The sequence below is a fragment of the Chelonoidis abingdonii genome, chromosome 8 (genome assembly GCF_003597395.2).
Source record: "Chelonoidis abingdonii isolate Lonesome George chromosome 8, CheloAbing_2.0, whole genome shotgun sequence".
Taxonomy (NCBI): domain Eukaryota; kingdom Metazoa; phylum Chordata; order Testudines; family Testudinidae; genus Chelonoidis; species Chelonoidis abingdonii.
In genome coordinates this window covers 51,384,880-51,404,058 of record NC_133776.1, presented here as the reverse complement: position 1 = coordinate 51,404,058, position 19,179 = coordinate 51,384,880, and the positions used below count along the sequence as shown (strand labels likewise).

The following is a 19,179-nucleotide window of genomic DNA, read 5'->3' as shown; positions in this document are numbered from 1 at the left end:
GGAAAAGAGAAAGTTCACGTAGAGCATACTGCAGCAACACACACTACTCTGGCTCACTATTCAAATGGTCTTTCACAGCCTCCCTGAGCTGTACATCTCCACTTTGAGCTCTTATAGCCCTTTTATCTGGCTGCTCATAGTGCCGAGAGTCACAATCCTGCATAGCAGGAGGTGATTAATAGCCCTCAGCACTTACACAAGAGCTGCCCCTGTGGAGGATTTCTGACTCCAAATTGCTACTGGTCAGTTGGGAATCAATCTAACATAGCAGGTTTCCACAGTGCAATCACCACTTGCTGCTTAACAGTCAGTGCAGATCTCATCTTGATGTCCCTGCATGGGAGGGCGGAGCAGGTTCAGCACAGAGATCCAGGAATGTGGCCTCGCACATCTTAAAGTTCAGTAGCTACTACTCAGCATCCCAAACCTGTGTTACAAGGCGATCCCACCAGTCAGTGCTTGTTTCTTGCGCCCAGAACTAGTGCTTCACCATCTCCAGCTGCTCTAAGAACACCAACAAGCTTGAAGTGTTTCTTTTTATAGCCCACAGCAATCTAGCCTCCAAGGAATCACATTTCCCATAGCTCCTCTTGCATCTCTACAAATACTGCAGGACCAGGTGCCCTTCCTGTGCTCATAACAGTAGTGCACAGCTGTACAGGTTCCATGCTTCTGTCAGAGCTGATAGCCAGTGAGGAGGGATGTGTGGGTTTGTGGAGATTTTGAAGAGATGTGAACTATTATGGGAAGCAGATGAAATTATGGGCTGGAGAATATTGCATTACAGGCAATTGAACCCATGCTCCCAATCACCCCTGTGCAGCTTATTTTGGCCCCATGAGGCATTGCAAATACTTCTCAAACCACTCTGCACTGAGTAGTGGTGAGTTACAGGAGGATACCTACCCATGGTGTACTGCACTCTGTATCGCTACAAGCGAGGACACGGCCCTTGCCGACACAAGGAGAGTAGCATAGAATTGGCCTAGATTCTTTTTGTGTGGCTCCCCTTTTTGAAGTTAAATGCTACTGTGGTGGGATACTTTGATATCAAACATTGCCTCACTCCTGGTGGCTTCCAGGACTATCAGCTTCCCCCCCCAGTAGTCATATGGTAAGCAGGCTCAGAGGTTACCTTAGAGCATGCCTACCCAATTGGGGCCTGCACAAAACATAGGCACGGGTGGTGCCAGTGCACCCCCTCCCCATAACACACAGTGCATACTCAAGGTTGTAGAGCCCATGCCTGGGCTGGGGAAGGGCCATGTTCAGTTCCCTCCTCTACCTGAGGAGCAGGGATGTGAAGCCAGCTGAGTACCCTAACCATTGGGCTGTGGGGCATTCTGGGGCATGTCTCCCTCTCACCTCTTGAAGCTGTTCCACTTTGCATAACAGACTGAACTATTCACTGGGCCTGGGTGAGAGAAAATCACTAAAGCTAGTGGTCAGGGCATCACCTGGGATGCAGGAGAGCGAGTTCAAGGCCATGTTCTGCTGACTATAATAGGTATATAGTGGGGAAGAAAGAACTGCAACAGGAGAGACTGAGCCCTTCCACCAAATGCACACCAGTGACATGGAAGATGGGATCAAATTCCATTTGCTCTCAGGTCAAGGGGGAATGGGAGCCTCAGTCACCCATGTCCTGGGGAAGTGCTAGACCCCCACCACTAGTGGTAGAAGAGGCAATGGGGACACTAGCACCTCCCCTTTTTTTTTTTGGCAAGAAAGAACTGCCCTGGCACAGGTCCCTGACTTCAGGAGCGCTCATGGCTGAGATTCCTGAGTGGAGATAGGCACCTCTCCCAGCAGAGCCCAGTTCCCTTTGAGGGCAGAGCTTAGACCAAACACTTCACCTTGGCATTACCTCATGGCTGGCTCAGTGTGCTGCCCTCTGAGAGTCCCAGTCTTAGGTACCTGTTTCGCTCCATGTCTTGTACAAGGAACCCGGGCATCTGACTCAGGGCTGCAGATTCCATGAGGCAGCAGGGCACCTGCAGGGTAAGCGTTGCAATGCTGAAACTAAGCCCCTTTGTGGCTCTAGCACAGGGTGGTAGCTGTGGCCCAGCTCCATGTGCTGCTGGCTGGGGATTAGCTCTGCCAGTCTGATGCCCTTCCTGCGGGTGCTCACTATGCCTGTCTTGGGACACACCAGATCCCTCTTCATGGCTTGGACCTTTGGGCAGGTCACTGTAATCTTCCCCTCCCAAGGAGGTTTGTGTACCAAGGTCTCTGTACTAGGCAATCTTCCAATCCACTGCCCATCAATGGTGCCACTTCCTCAGTGGCTGGCAGGGGAACCTGAGCCCACCTTTTACGCCTGGTTCCAGCCCAGGGACCTTACAACCAGTGGCTAAGGTCTGCGCTGTCCCACACCTTGCTACTGTTGTCCTGGACTGCCTCCTACGTTGCCTCTAGCAAGCTCCTTCTCCACCTTCCTCTGGGTATGCCTGCCCTCTGGGACAGCTCCATGCTCTCCATAACCTCAGAGGGAGTGACTGCAAACTCCTCTCCGTAGCCCCTTTCTGCCCTCTGCTACCTGGCTTTATACCAGCCCAGTCCGAGTGAGCGTCATCATTTAATTAGCTCTCATTGTTCCCTGGCTCCTCCTCTAGATGCAGCCCAAGTGCTTACTTGGCTTATGTAGCTACCGTAACCCCTTCAGAGGCTGGTGTGGGGTAAACACCCCATCACACCAGCCTTTCCTTTTGTTTGAGTAAATTTAGTGTGGTTGAAAAGTGCTGGGGGAATGGTCCTGCAGCCCAGCACTTCCTGCTCCAACATTTTAAGTCCCTCTAGAACATTACCAGAAACCAGGCTTAAGGTAATGTGATGTAAGCTCCCACCTCAGGCTTTATGAGACCCCCTTCCAAGTTACATAAAAGTGGAGCTGGTGTCTCGCAGATGCTAGGGGAACTGTTACTACAGACCTGTGAGAGGGTGAAGGCACTGTACATGAAACTCCTGGAGGCCCTGTCAACTTAAGGAACCTGACAACTGTTACAGCATCCTGCCACTGGGCACCCTACATGGTGTCATAAATAGCCCCTGTGGACAGCAGTTGTGACACCATATCATCAGGTGCATTAAGATGAGTTGTTAATAATATACCATGATGCCCATGTACCTAGGGCCAGACACCTCTTTATAGGAAACAGATTCAATTACAGAGTTCTGTATCTTTTGTGCTTGTTTGCCAGATGATGCCGAGGCCTCTTGCTTGGGAAAAACGGTGGACAGACTCCCAAGCATTTCCTGAACCATGGCTCTAATGAATAGCTCCTTTAGCACCGTACCATCACAGCTGAGGTTAGATAAGACACTGGCTAATAAGGCAGGATGGTAAGCATGGGAGGCCTTGGGCCTGGCCTTATCTGTCTCCTTTTACAAATGAAGTTTTTTCTGATTTCTCCTTTTCTCAGTGGAACTGACTGCACAGCTGGCCTGGAGGGGCTGGTTACCCATGTGGTGTGGGTAGATTTACAGAAGGGCTGACTTGTAGCCTCCTTTGCTCCAGGGTTGTTTGTCCCTGCAGCATAAACAACAGGTGCAAAGCCGAGTATTTGCTCCTTCAGCCCCTGAGCACAGGCCTCTCACCTACCAAGCAGGGTTTGACCCTGTGGTGTGCATGTCTGTCTGTGCTCTCTGGCTGCCATGGTGTGACTGTGCCACAACCAGACCTGACATGTTTGCTAGATCATCATCCATGGCTTGTCAACATAGTATGTGGCAGTAACAGCTGAGCCATCCAACAAAAGGATGCGTGGGACCCTAAGGGGCTGAAGTCCAGCTCTCCTTTCTGATTGCATGGCTGTTTCCTTTCATGACTGGACAAGTACTGTTTTCTGAATGGTGACTTGGGGAGGGGAAAATTTTTTTAAAATACAAAGCAGAACAGTTGGCAGGAGAGGGTTTTGGTGGGGGAACCCTACTCTGGACAGAAAGAGGGTGCCCCCCCCCCCCACTCCTGACTTGACTCCTGACTTGACTGGAGGGAGGACAGTGGGTAAGCCCAGTGGGAGGGTTCATGGGGAGGCAGAGCCAAGACTACTTGTGGGGGAAAGAATGGCTTGAGGTGCAGGTGGTGGTGGAGCCTGGATCTGTGTCAGCTGATGAAAAACAGCACTTCTGTAAAAATACAGTGCTCAGGGCCATGCTCCCATGGCTGGGAATGTACACACAGACAAGGCGCGCCACCCTGGCTGGAAAGTCAGGGGCTCTGGTCAGAACCAGCACAGCTAGAGTCAGAAACACAGCTCACTTCAAAGACACTTTAACTGATCAGCCATTTTCTGTTAGCTCAACAACTTCTAGTATAAATTCTTCAGACACAACACACCATCCAGATGACAGGCCAAGCCTGGGACATACTGAAGTACACTGGCTTTTTATTCCATGCATTTGTTTGCTTTGACACTCATTCTTGTTCCCATCACTGTACACTGTTCAGTACAGAAATCAAGTTTGTATCAGGAAGCCACAGCGCAAGGATGAGACACCGGGAAGGGCTGAGATGAAATGGTCACTTTTAACACACAGTGGGAAAAACAACATTAACCATAAACGCCAGAAACCAGGCTGGTGTTGAGCTGTCAGAAGCCGTGCTGGGTGAGGAGTGGGCAGTGAGCCCACAACTCACCCTTCTCCTGGGAAGGAGAGTTTATAGAGAAGAAAAGAAAATGAAGTAGCCTGTCTACGCAGGGGGCTGTTCTCTGGGCATTTCGAGCCTGCCCTTCCCCAGGCTGAACGGCACTGTTACTAGCGCTTCCGCCTGCAGCTCACCCTTTGTAATCCCCTCATGCAAACTCTGCACTCAAGCCAGACAGCAGCACCTTCTGCGCTCAGCTCCACCCGTGTAAATCCACAGTAAGTAAACATGCTTCGGTGAGGTTACACTGGGCTTACAGTCTACCCAGAGAATGAAGTCTAGACTTTGCAATACAAATGGACACATTCCTTTGCAGATGTTACAGAGCTATTGCCTGGAAATACAAAACCTGGCCTGCTCCTTCCTACCTTGGCACATCAGACTGCACCAACACTGGCAGAGCTGCATGGATTTTATTCATGTCATGGGTCAGATTATGATCCTTACTACAGTATTCCTCAGGCTACCTTGTTCCTTGAATACTTTCATAAACTCAACCCCCGTTCAGAAATATGGTACCTAGCACTCCTCAGGAGCACCAGCACCTGTAGCCCTAAGAGTTTTATCCTACTCCTATACCTTGGTTTGGTTTTCACCCTCTGCACACTATTTACAAAAGCTCCCAGTGCTGTGGAATCAGACATACAGCGATGTGTGAGGCCCTGCCCTTAAGGAGGGATAGTGGCAATGAGATGTCCTATCAGTTATAGCAGCACTTTTCATGAGTTGCAAAGCCAGAACCCCAAACAAACCCCTGACTATGCGGGATAAGACATGGTTTACAGAGCAAACTGTTTCACTGATGTTTCAAGGAGTTTTTAAAAACAGCTCAGGCTGTTGCTCCATCCCTTGGCCTGGAAAGGCAGCCTGCCTGAGTGACGTGAATCCGTGTGCAGCACCCTGAGCAAGGGGAGCCCAGAAACGATCACAGTTCAAGGCTGGATAGGGCCAAAGGTCATCTAGTCTGACAGGGACTAAATAATAGAGTGGAAACTTCCACAAGTAATAGTTGTTCTAAGTGCTATAGTGTGGCATGTTTGAGGCCCGATATCTCGGGACAGAAGCAAGAACTGAAATATCCAGATTCCAGGGCTTCACGGCTTCTGCATTTAGCTTTGATGACAAGATCTGGGACCTTAAAATTGCTTCTGACCTACACCTGACCGCTTCCTGCTTTGATTCTTGGCCCAGTGACATTGGGGATGACTGGCTCTGGTAGGTTTTTCCTTTTTATGTACCTTTTGTTTCAGGGTATGTAGAGGTTTGGAACGTTAGAAGGAAGCTGCCATGAGTGTGTGTGGAATTTAGGCCAGGGGTTTCAGTGCCAGGACATCCCCACATGCATGGCATACTCTTTGTTGGGAAAAGTGCACGTGCCTTCAACTAAAGGCAGATGCCAAACTAGATCATGTTGAACCTTTTGGGATGTAGATAAGCGCAGGTGCACCCAGGGACTGCCTGAGCTATCGCACAGTGCACACCAAGGTCCAGTCATAGAATATTAGGGTTGGAATGACCCAGGAGAGCCCGGCACCTCCTACAGCACAGCTGCTGTCCACATGCTACCAGTGCACAAGGAGCAACAACACTAGCAGGAATCCTGAGGGAGGCACTAGCTGTTGGCAGGATTTCAGATACCTGCCAGCAGGTAATGGGGGAAGTGCCTCTGAGTATGAACAGGGGCAGCAGACCAATGCTAGGGCAGAGAGTGCTCACACCAAAGGGATGATTTTGTACTGCCTCTCCACGAGAGAGTGAGGAATGACTGTGACAGACAGTGGAGCTGAGCAATGTGGTTGAAGGCAAGGCCATGAAGAAGCCTAAAGAAGCATACAGTACAGAAAGCAGGTAGGGCCACAAACTCATGTGCTTCTCAGTATATGTTAGCAGGTGCTACTGTAAGTCTAAGAACTTTCAGATAACTCCCTCATGTCACTCACCAGGGGCTACCACTATCTCTGCGTGCTGGCAAAACAACTCCTGTGGGCACCAGGGAATCCTTCATGCCTTCTCAGGCAGGGTCTGATTGATATGGAGTCAAAGCACCTAACTCAGGGCTCTGGCAGTCTACAGCATGAGGTCAGACGGTCCCTTCTTGCCTATGCTCTATGGCTGCCTTGGGAAATGAGTGCTCTCTTAAGAAAACACTTGACATCTCAGGTGAGCAGGGCTGGCTTGGCACATGGGTGCCCTCTCTGCACCTCACAGTCCAGATCACCCTTAGCAGCATAGCCTCTGCAGGAGCTTAAAGCTCTCTACAGGGCCAGGCATCAGCACTCCATTTTGGGGTGAACCTCCCCATCCCTGGCACACTGAATCTGGTCCCCGCTGCATTTGTGGTGGTCAGTCTGGCCCCTGTCTTCAGTTTCTATGGGATGGCTGCTGGTCCTCTCTCCTCCTTTATCTAGCTGTTTTATGTGAGCATTTGGGACCGTCACTGTAGCACTACCACTAGAATTGACGCCCTGCTCTGTACTAGCAGCCCAGAATGCCTCTCCAGAGAGGCTTGCTCAAAACTTTTTGCTTGTTTCTCACTATAAAGCACTTGCTCCTGTTCAACCTTTTCCCCCTCACTCCATCTGCCCCTGCCCCCAACACTCACACACTGCTGTCCCTCCATTAATCAGAAGCAAACTCCAATTGCACAGTTTCACCCATGTGGAAGATCTCTAAAGCCCATTAAACTGAGTATCTCCTCCTTTGCCTTGCAGGCCAGCCCAGACTGACACAGCCTCCAGAATGACTGTGCTCTGCATGGCACCAGCAGAGGTCGCAGCAGGGGAGCAAATACTGACAGCCCCTGAATCCAGCTCTAATCCCATCCTTCTATGATGCATAAGGAGGAAGTAACATCACATGGAGAGAACAATTGTGCTAGCAGTAAAGCCAACCTTCTGATCGACAGAAAAGTTAATAAATAAAATAATGTAATAACTTAAGATCTACATGTAGTCCAGCTACAAAAATTTAAAATATGGAATAATTTAACTCATACAATACTGCTCTTTGTATAAGCAAAACATTTTCCTTCATTCTTGCCACTAGGCTATAAATTATCAAGGCTACGTTCAAATCAACATTTTAACATAAAATGTAAACAAACAAAGCAACAGAAGAACCTGCGTACGGTCCATTCCTGCCGGTCATCTGAGGCTTGTGCATGGCTTCTATTAGAGGGCTGATTTCCCCAGGACACACTGCTCTAGCCACGCTAGCCAGACCATGAGGAAGAGCAGCTGCCTTTCCCAGGTCTCGAGGCAGAGCTGAAATTGTTCCAGAGGGAAAATAACTGAGAAACGGACTAAAATCTTTGTTCTGTGTGTCAGTTAAAAGGAGCCATTTGTTTCTGAACGGAAGGCCCAGTGAGGCCCCTGGGAGTGTTATATTGGTCACTCAAATGTCAGTGCCTCTGCCTTTCAGATACCCCCACAATGCGTCAGTTTCTCCTCCAGGCTGGAATTTAAAGGAGCGGGATACACTCTTTGAGGTCCCCCACATAAAACACACCCACAACCAAAATCAAGCACTCTCTCCTCTCCCACCCCCATCCCCACCCCCTCCTTAGGTAAACTCAGTCCAAATTTTACTTTCTCTTTTACACCAAGCCTGACATGAAAGGCAGGCAGCTGTTAATGCTTCCAAAACCAAATCATTAATAAACAGAACAAAAGGAGGGTTGATACTGTTGTCCAGGCCAATGTATTCCCTGGTTTACTCCCAATACACAGCTCTCTCCCTTGGCGCTGGCCAGTTGTGTGATGATGTGATAGATTGCCTCTGAAGGTTCAGTACAGGTGTCTCCGGTTTCCTCCCCAGACTAGTTCTCAGGCTTTGCAGAATGTGCTGTCCATGCTTTTTTTGTTTCCAGCACTGTTTTGTTTTTGTTTTTTTTAATTGAAGGAAACAAATGGGTGAATGGGAAGTAAGGAGAGGAAGTAAACTGTGGGAAAATGGCACTCTGCAGCTGAAAGATCTTTCTCTGCTCAGCTAGAAATTCACATTGTTTTGTCTGCCATAGTGAAGATGATTGGTGATGGTAAAAAGTGCTGTTATACCAAGTCTCGACAGAGAATGAGGTTAGAATTCATCTGCAGGATCTCACAACAAAATGCTGATTAAAAAATAAACCAAAACCCCATAAATTAACCCCCCATTATCACATTCCTGGGGGAATGTATTGATTCAGAAGACCCTGGATGTAAGCACCTTGGTACCAAATTTCTCCAGGAACATATCCACTTTCTGATTAAAAGTGACCCAGCTGATTATACTGAATGCCATTTGTTCATAGGTTACCTTTGAGCAAGGTTTCTCTTATGCTTCTTCATTTGATAAGACTGATTGGTTTGTTTCTCTTTATCTATTCTCCAACCTTTAGGGCCATGAGCCCTGGTCCCCTGGGAGAGCAGCAGTAGATCCTGATGTGTCCATCATGCTATTTATGTAAGACTCACAAGGAAGTGTCTCTTTCATTTGCTTGCTTTCTTAACTTTTTTGCAACAAATTATTGTCTCTCTTGATATATAGTCCACTCTTTATAGTAAAAAGTGTTAAAATGTAAAAAAAAATAAATATCAATGTTACAGTAGCTAGATTCTTCAATAAAATATATCCCTGCCATTCTTGATTGAAATGCTCAGTGAGAATTAATTTCATTTGGACATTTTTCCAGAGATTCAAGTTATTGCAGATCATTTCTGGGATGGGAAGGAGAATCAGTTTCTCTTCTTGTCAAAGTATGAGGGGATGGGGGAAATGAAGGGTGTCTTGGGGAATCTAAATGCCAGTATCAGGAGGGCTTTCGTGGGAAATTTGTCATTACCAAGTAGCAGAACTGCAGGGCTTATTGGTCCTGACGGTTGCATCAGAACACTCCCCCTCGGAAGAGTCACAATCCGATTCTCCAAACTGTGCCTGGTTCTGAAAGGCAAAAGGACAGGGAAACTCTTTTAGTGATTTTCCTGCACTGTAGAGTGACTGCACTGGCAGGATCAGCAGCTGATTGGTGGAGGAGCAGGAGATAGGAAAAGGTCCCCATCAATGACTCTATCACTTCTTGTCTTCTGGCAGCCAGCAGGGGGCATTGAGGATCCACAGAAGGTCACCTCTGATCTCTAACACATAACCACAGAGACCTGCTGGCTAGAGAGTGTAACTGGTGGAACAGGGAAAGGGAAAGGGAAAGCAAGGACCTTCCCCCACACACATGCCCACTTGTCTCATTTACAGAACCGGAAGGGGAGCAGCAGACAGGCCAATCTAATGCAAAATTCCTAAAACCTCAGAAGTCATGGGAAGAGGGAAGGCAGAGTAAGAAAGATGGGAGAACACAGGCACACAGGAAATGCCATATCTAGTCAGAGCAATCTCTTGTCACCAACAGTGAACACACCAATTGCTTTAGAGGAAGGTGCAAGAAACCCCCTAGAGGAGAATGAGGAATAACTTGCCCTAGAGGAAGTTATTATAACCACTTAGGCTGGCATTTGACCAAAATAGGAAGGTTTATATTAGGGCTGTCGATTAATCACAGTTAACAGCTGTGATTAACTCAAAAAAATTAATCACAATAAAAAAACCCAATCACGATTAATCGCAGTTTTAATCACACTGTCAAACCATAGAATACCAATTGAAATGCATTAAATATTTTGGATGTTTTTCTACATTTTCATATATATTGTATTCTGTGTTGTAACTGAAATCAAAGCGTACAGGAACACCTCACTTAAAGTTGTCCCAGTTAACACTGTTATATTGCTGATCAGTTAGAGAACATGCTCGTTTAAAGTTGTGCAATGCTCCCTTATAATGTCGTTTGGCAGCCGCCTGCTTTGTCCACTGCTTGCAGGAAGCCCATTGCAGCTAGCTGGTGGGGGCTTGGAACCAGGGTGGACTAGCAGCCCCCGCATCAGCTCCCCATTCCCCTAAGTTTCCTGTTCAGCAGCCACCCAGCAGGCTATCAATTGCCAGCAGTTCAGCTGTCCCTCCCCCCACTGCCATGTTCTGCTCCTGCCCTCTGCCTTGGAGCTGCTCCCGGGAGCCTCCTGCTTGCTGGGAGGGAATGGGGGGGGGCTAATGTCAGGGTGTCCCCCTTCCCCCTGCTCCCCATTTACCCCATCTCCATAGAGCAGGGAGGACACACGAAAGGGCTCAGGACAGACGGAGCTTCCTGGAAGCAGCTGCTCTCTCAGCTTGCTGATCTACTTAAAAAGGCAGTGTACTTAGAGGCAATGTCCATCTTTCTCTCCCCACACACAGTATATGTCTCTGTCTCTGCCTGCCATGCTGTTTTCCCTCCCTCCATTCCTGCTGCCTTGTACAGTGAGAGTTAACCCTTGATGGCTCAGATAATTGCTAGTTCATCTTTTAGCAAGGCATTCCCTGGGAAATATCCCACCCTCTGACTCCTCCACCTCAACCAAGTTTCACAATCATCATCGCTGTGTACCAATATTAAATTGTTTCTTTAAAATTTAGAGAGAGAGAGAGAGAGAGAGAGAGAGAGAGAGTATAGATATACACACACAGATATAATATAGTCTTTTGTCTGGTGAAAAACATTTCCCTGGAACCTAACCCCCCTTTATGTATATTAATTCTTATGGGGAAATTGGATTTGATTAACATTGTTTGTCTTAAAGTCACATTTTTCAGAAACATAACTACAACTTTAAGTGAGGAGATACTGTATATTATTTTGATTACAAATATTTGCACTGTAAAAATTATAAACAAAAGAAATGGTAGCTTTCAATTCACCTCATACAAGTACTGTTGCGCAATCTCTTTGTAGTCAAAGTGAAATTTACACATGTAGATTTTTTTTTCTTTTTACACATAACTGGACTCAAAACCAAAAGGATGTAAAACTTCAGAGCCTAAAGGCCCACTCAGTCCTACTTCTTGTTCAGCCAATTGCTAAGAAAAACAAGTTTGTTTACATTTACAGGAGATAATGCTGCCCTCTTTTTATTTACGTCACCCGAAAGTGAGGACAGGTATTTGCATGGCATTTTTTGTAGCTGGCATTGCAAGGTATTTATGTGCCAGATATGATAAACATCTGTATGCCCCTTCATGCTTTGGCCACCATTCCAGAGGACATGCTTCCATGCTGCTGACACTCGTTAAAAAAATAATGGGTTAATTAAATTTGTGACTGAACTCCTTGGGGGAGAACTATATGTTTCCTGCTGTTTTACCTGCATTCTGCTATTTATTTCATGTTATAGCAGTCTTGGATGATGACCCAGCACATGTTGTTCATTTTAAGAAAACTTTCACTGCAAATTTGACAAAACACAAAGAAGGTACCAATGTGAGATTTCTAAAGATAGCTACAGCACTCAAACCAAGGTTTAAGAATCTGAAGTGCCTTCCAAAATCTGAGAGGGATGAGGTATGGAGCACACTTTCAGAAGTCTTAAAAGAGCAACACTCCAATGCAGAAACTACAAAACCCGAACCATCAAAAAAGAATTCAACCTTCTGCTGATGGCATCTGACTCAGATAATGAAAATGAACAGGTGTCTGTCCACACTCCTTTGGACTGTTATCAAGCAGAACCCATCATCAGCATGGATGCATGTCCCCTGGGATGGTAGCTGAACCATGAAGGGACATATGAATCTTTAGCCCAGGGGTTCTTAAACTGGGGGGCAGGACCCCTCAGAGGGTCATGAGATTATTACATGGGTTGGGGGGGGTCACGAGCTATCAACTTCCACCCCAAGCCCCGCTTTGCCTCCAGCATTTATAAAGGTGTTAAATATATTAAAAAGTGTTTTTAATTAATAAAGGGGTCACATTCAGAGGCTTGCTATCTGAAAGGGGTCACCAGTAAAAAAGTTTGAGAACCACTGCTTTAGCGCATCTGGCACATAAGCATCTTGTGATGCAGGATACAACAGTGCCATGACAGCATCTGTTCTCATTTTCAGATTACATTGTAAACAAGGAGCAGGCAGCATTATCTCCTGCAAATGTAAACAAACTTGTTTGTCTGAGCAATTGGCTGAACAAGAAGTAGGACTGAGTGGACTTGCAGGTTCTAAAATTTTACCTTGTTTTATTTTTTAATGCATATTTTTGTACATAATTCTACATTTGTAAGTTGCACTTTCATTATAAAGAGAGTGCATAACAGTACTTGTACTAGGTGAATTGAAAAATATTTTTTTTTAAAGTGCAAATACTTGTAATCAAAAATAAATATAAAGTGAGCACTGTACACTTTGTATTCTGTGTTGTAATTGAAATCAATATATTTGAAAATGTAGAAAAATATCCAAAAATGTTTAAATAAATGGTATTCTATTATTAACAGTGCAATTAATTGTGCAATTAATTTTTTTAATCGCTTGACAGCCCTAGTTTATATCCCTTCCATTTTATTATTTAAATTCCAATTTTTCATCCTATCTAATGTAACTGTGGATGCCTCATTAGTCATATAAATCATCTCTCATCTTCTGAAGCCTATTAAGCTCCTGGCCTCAACAATATCTAGTGGCAATGAGTTCCACATGCTAATTGTGTCTTGTGTAACTTTTATCAGTTATATATTTGCTGCCTTTCAATTTCCAGGGTGAAGATAAGAGGCCAGTCTACCCTCTCTCTGCAGTACCTCTCTCATTGCCCCTTTCTGTGTAGTCCCAGGCTTTTGCCTCTCTAGTCATACTGATTTCTTATATGGCTTCTAGTTATTTTCACCATCTGACAGAAGAGGAAGGGGAGTACTGAAGGCCCCACTCACCTCACAGCTGTGGTCATCTGCATAGAGCTTGCCCAATGACATCTGCGTCTTCACCCTGCGCACGGCGCACTCTTTGTCTGAAAGACCATCAGACTGAGTGGAGATTTCAATGGGGATTTCCGGAGTCTGGGACAGCATTTCCTCTAGCTTCTCAGTTAGCTGGTCTTCCAGCCTGTTGGCCATCTCATCTGGGCTGTTTGAGTGGTCGCTGGTGTTCCCCTCCTCTCCATCAGACACAGAGAAGTTCTCAGAGCTGAAGGTTGAGTAGGACTGGCAGCTACTAATGCAGCGGTGAGGCCTGCAAGCCCAGGAGAACAGCTTAGCTTCACTTTGCTCAATCCCTGCATTGCAGTGTTTCTGTTTATACTGGTAAATCACTTTCCCCACTCCACATTATTGGCCGAGCTGCTCCACTTCATACCCAAAGGAGCTTGGCCCTGACAAGCTAACCCACTTCCATCGAACATTCTGTAGGAGACTGCGTTAGGATGGTCTCCAATTGCCCCTCAGTTGCCACCATTCTGGTAGTTCCAGTCCCATCTTCCACCTTTGTAAAGTTCACTAGGCAGGGCAAGGGGGCCAGCAAAGAACACTTCTCAAGCTGGAGCTGGGTCGCTGAGGGTAAATATTTCAGCCTTGCCTGGGGAAAACTGCTTCTCACTGGCTCCTTTCCCCAACCCCGGAGGTGTACACAGCCAATCAGAGCTGCTCTCCCCACCCCTCAAGAGCTGAAACCATTCTCACAAAATGGGAGAGGAAGAGGGAGCAGAAATAGCTCAGGGTGGCTCTCTAACCCCTGGGAACAATGGGTCAGCTCCTTTGTACTTCTTCCCTGCAGCACCCAACCTGGAAGGGATAGTGGGGATCCTACTGCAGCCCTCCCCCAGGTCTGGGAGAGGGGTGAGAAGCCCCAGGAGCTGCAGGAAAAGCAGCGGTAAGGTTGGAGAAGGCAGAATTGATGGGGGCTGGAGGGGTTGCCAGATGTGATGTCATCTTCATTTCTGTACAAAATGATAGACCTCCCCACTTTTTTCAATCTGCTCTATGCATCGGTAACAGGCTAACCATATGTTGTTGGCCCCAAGTATTATGATTAGTATTCAAAACAAAGCAACATTCAAACATAGCAAAACAAGTTGCCAAGACTGCAGGCACACAGCCATGGTTTGAGACAAAAAGTATTAGGAAAATGTTTAAAAGTGAATGACATGATCCGAATTTTCAGACCCTGAACTTGAGGCTTGTTTTCTGATTTTTACAAAATTCCCAGAAGAGCTCTTGCTGGGGCTGAGAAGTGGCATGCTAAATTTCACAGGGAATGGTCTCTTTACAGAGAACTTGAGAAGGAAAAGGTGTTTTTTGGAGGGGGAAGGGGCGTGAAGGGCTCTGTGATGGGGTGTCTACCCTGCACAAAAGGCAGAGAAAGTTAGATTAGGTTGATTAACCTGATTGGGTGCACCTAAGGGAGAGCCAGGGCTTGAAAGGCTGATTGATGATGGAGCCTATCTGAGAAGAAACAAGCAGGGCTGGTATAAAGGCAGGAAGTTGGCAGCAGAAGAGAGCTGCAGGGGAAGTAGTCTGCAGTCACTTTCTGGAAGAAGAGAGTTTGGGTTCGTAAAACCGAGTGGGGGGAAGGGTGCGAGAAGATGCAGGAAGGAATCCAGGGAAATAGCAGCAGGGTCTGGGAGCAAGCAGACCACAGGTGCTAGACACAGGGTCCCTGGACTGGAACCCAGAGTATAGGGTGGGCCCAGGTTCCTCTATAAGTTACTGGGCAAGTGGCCCAGACTGGGCAGTGGCGCAGAAGAATGCCTTGGGGCAGTTGTCCAGTGGGATTTTGCTACCCTGGAAAGGAAGGACTAGAGTGACCTGGCCAGAGGATCGAACCAAAGAGAGAGAACCCTGAGTCGTAGAGAGGGAGGATGCATGGCACATGAACAACAGAAGGGGATGTTGGACCTGGAAGGAGCTAATGCCCAAAGCAGCCAGAAGGAGGCACCTTCACAGTGACTGTATCCCATGAGAGGCTTATAAAGTGAAGCTAGCTTTAGCTTTAATTATGGCACTGTGGGGCACTGATCCTTGACGGGGACTCCTAGGTACTAGTACAATAGATATTATAATAAATCTGAAGCCCTGGAATACTTTCCATATATCCCTTATGAAACTGTACAACTGCCCAAGCACTCCAGCACAACGTCTGAACATGTTCTCACCCCTTTCCCACCTCCCTGCTTCTGCATTAACACTGTGCAGTTTTCAGCACGCTCCAGCATTGGGAAAATCACAGCTACTCGTTCTGGCAGATCCCCTCTTCAAAGCCTCTTTGATCATATGTTCCACTGCCGCTTTCCTCAACACAGCATGCCCAGGGGCAGCACAGTGCATTGCTCAGCTCACCACCCCCACTGGGACTGAATCGCTGCCCGATCACAGCAGATGCCCCTCCATGCAGTCTAAGCAGCACTATCTGGCTGATGTCCCTGCATGCTGTCAAGTGCACAGCACTTCTGAAACCCCCCTGGGCAATGAGTGGGCATTAGATGGGCACTGACCCCATATAAATATCCTACCTGATGCCCCTCCACACTAAAAAAAGGACACTTTCTAGGTGGCAATGGTTCATGATTAATCAGGAAAGCAGGTGATGTCCCCTGGTGCTGAGTGAGTGCACTGTACAGCAGATTTCATTCCACATGCTGAGAAATGCCACTAGCCATTTGAGTCACCTAATTTACACAAAAGGTTCCCATTCTCTATTTGCTCCAGCTGGCTGGGAAGAAATGATGCTGAATTTTCCATGACAATTGAAAGTGGTTTTATGAACACTTGCCCTCACCTTTTATTGCAGGATTAATCAGAAGGAACATGGGGTCTGTCCCAAGAGAAGAGCTTTTGATACTTCACACCTGGCAGTGGCAAACAGCTTCAGAAGGTGGTACAGGCCAGATTCTATACTCTCTGAGCCACTCGGTTCAGATTTTACTACACTGTCCACAAATGTGAATCCTTCAAATCCCCTTTTCATCCTACTTTGCAATATTTTGTTAGACATAGGGGCACCTTTGTTACTCCACTCTGGAACATTCATTCCTAGCTCTCTTTTCCTTATGGAGAAGATATGTTGTGGGGAGCATGCTCTAATTCACACACAAATCTCTGTAGCGATCACAGGACACCCATAGCACAGCTGACACACAGGCAGATGAGGGTGCTTTTGGTATTCACACCCTCCTTTTCCACTTTTACTCATGTGAAAATCCTTTCGAGACAAGATTCAGCAATTTCTAACACTATGAAAGTCATGGGGAACACCCATAACCTTTGACTAAAATGTTTGGACAATGGAGGAACCCCTGCCTAGAGCAGCCAAAGCCAGCAGACCAATTCCTCCAATAGGAGCAGAATGGAGATCTTGGAAGTGGAGTGGAATCTGGGTGACGGGTCGTGGGAAGGAACCAAGGGGCTGAGTAGAGAAATTCAGTATAAACTGTGTGAGCCAAATTACTGTAGTTGAGACCCAAACTAAAGGGCTGTAGTTGGATGTAGCTAATGCTCTTTAAAATGTTTCACTCGACTCCCCTCCTTAGTCCCTGGGCTCCTCTCCAGGATCCCTGCCTTCAATTACCCAAGCCCCACTTTCTCAAAGGGGGTCATGATCCCTGCCTTATGGGGAGGACCTGACCCTGTTTCTGATAACCAGGCTTTTGATGAAGTGACGTCCACGTAATCAAGGCTGCACTGTTCTAGCCCAGATGCTGGAGTCATTCCCTTGCCCTCTGCAGCAACAAATCTGATAAAGAACTTTTGAAAGATTCTGTCGAGGGTGCCAGACCCTGGCAGTTTCAAGCTTAACGGTACAGACATTGGAGATACCAGCCTGGACAGCAGTAGCCTCTTGCACTGATCACACATGGTGAGGTTCCTGCCCAAACAAGCCCATGACGGAGAGGAGCTGTGCTGGAGAGGCCTGCAACTTGCAGGGGGCTGAAAACAGCCAGGCACAGCATGAGGCATCACAGAGGGGACACTCATGTGACTGAGCTTGTAGCTAGTTGGACCGGAGCTCTTGCCATAGTTTATGGTGCTGATGATCACCACAGAACTGGCCAGGCCCTTGACAGAGTATCACTACAGGGTTGGATACATTTCATGCCGGAACTTGGGCAATGATGTCGCAGGGCCCTATCATGCTGAGGCAGAAGGCTCAGAATTAACATCATGGCATTGTGCTGGGAAGTGATATGAAACTGAGCCAGATTAAAAAATAAAAATGGATTTCTGCCTACCACTCAAGGAAGGATTGGTGGGGTTTAGCTATTTACCTCTGTCTCCGTGGGAACTCCACTTCACTGTCCACTTCTCCCTCTTCCTGTTCTGAAGAGTCATCACCACTCTGGCAGGGGAAAGAGAACTATGTTACTGGACTGATTTAAAACAATCAACAGCTACCTAGTTGCCACTTGGTTCTCTGGTACAAAGCCACTGCACCAAAAGGTTTCATAGTGTTTAAAGCCAGAAGGACCCTTAGATCATCTACTTTGATCTCCTGTATATCGCAGACCATTAATTCACACCCAGTTACCACCATATGGAGCCTAGTATCTTGAGTAGTCTAAACATTTCAGTCCTCAAGAGACTAAGCTGCTATGTGTCACAGGCAGAGAGCAGGGGGACCGAGGCACCACCAATGACATATGCTAAGACAATCCCAGCAGATGAACCAATCTCCCCTGCTGCAGAGGAAGATGAAAACCTTCAAAGGTCCCAGTCAGTCTAACCTGGTGAAAAATTCCATCCTGATCTCTAATCTGGTGATCACTTAGATCCAGAGCACATGAGCAAAGCCACACCAACCAGGCATCTAAAATACAGGATTCTCTGTACTACATCAGATCATTTGGTCCACCCCATCTGGTGTCCCGTTTGCAGCCAGAGCCAATCCCTGCTGCTTCAAAGGAAGGCAAAAAACCCCTAACCCTCAAAATACGTCCAGCTAATTACGCATCAGAGGAAAAAGTCCTCTCTGAGCCATGCAGGTGAACAGCTGAAGCCATGAGGCATGAGATTAAATTACATTAATTGTCATAATGCAGAGCTGCAAGTGTTCGAAGCATGCTGAAGGCAGTTCACAGAATCTGTTCTCTCCATGGCCCATGAAGGAAGGGAATGAACTACAGCATTCCAAACAAATAAGGAGTCAAAAACTTCTACAAGCTAAAAGCTATGAAAAGCGGAATGGTGCAGGAAAACTCTGAGATGTGGCAAATGTTTCACACTGGATGGACAGAGACATTTGACTGCTGATCAATGTAACAGGAAATCCAACCAATCGGGTCTTAGAGTCATCATGTGCAAATATTATAAAGGTCTGAGTTAAAATAGCCAGGGCAACTTCTGAGATACTGGAATATCCCAGCAATATTTCTGAAATGGGGACATTTAACACAGAGTTTAGATCTTGTCTTCACAGGGACACTGACTGGCAGTATAATTATACTGCTATAGCTATGTTGGTATTACTCCCATATGGATGTTCTATTCCAGAAGAAAAGTGACTTGGGTCCTTTGTGTTTTGCAGTGGGGTAATTTTTCTGGAACAAAGTCACTTTTTTTCCAGAACAGTGTCCACATGGGAAATTATACCATCATAGCTACTGTGGCAAATTGCCGGTACTGTTCTCTGGGTCTCGCGCTTTCTCTTCTCGGGGGTAGGTTCAGGGCGATATTGCTTGCCTCTGAACCAGTTCTTAATCACTCCCCTAGTGTCCT

General features: G+C 46.8%; 1 protein-coding gene across 1 annotated transcript in view; it reads right to left on the bottom strand.

Moving 5' to 3' along the window:
- Window positions 1–4,371: 4,371 nt before the first annotated feature.
- Window positions 4,372–19,179, bottom strand: part of MAP3K13 (mitogen-activated protein kinase kinase kinase 13) — a 131,302-nt gene continuing 116,494 nt past the window's right edge. Inside the window, exons 14-16 of the mRNA XM_032763595.2 lie at window positions 17,733–17,803; window positions 13,408–13,705; window positions 4,372–9,568 (exon numbers count right to left, since the gene is read on the bottom strand). Of these exons, the coding sequence (XP_032619486.1) occupies window positions 9,467–9,568; window positions 13,408–13,705; window positions 17,733–17,803 (471 nt within the window). The 3' untranslated portion in view covers window positions 4,372–9,466. The remainder of the gene's footprint in view (window positions 9,569–13,407; window positions 13,706–17,732; window positions 17,804–19,179) is intronic.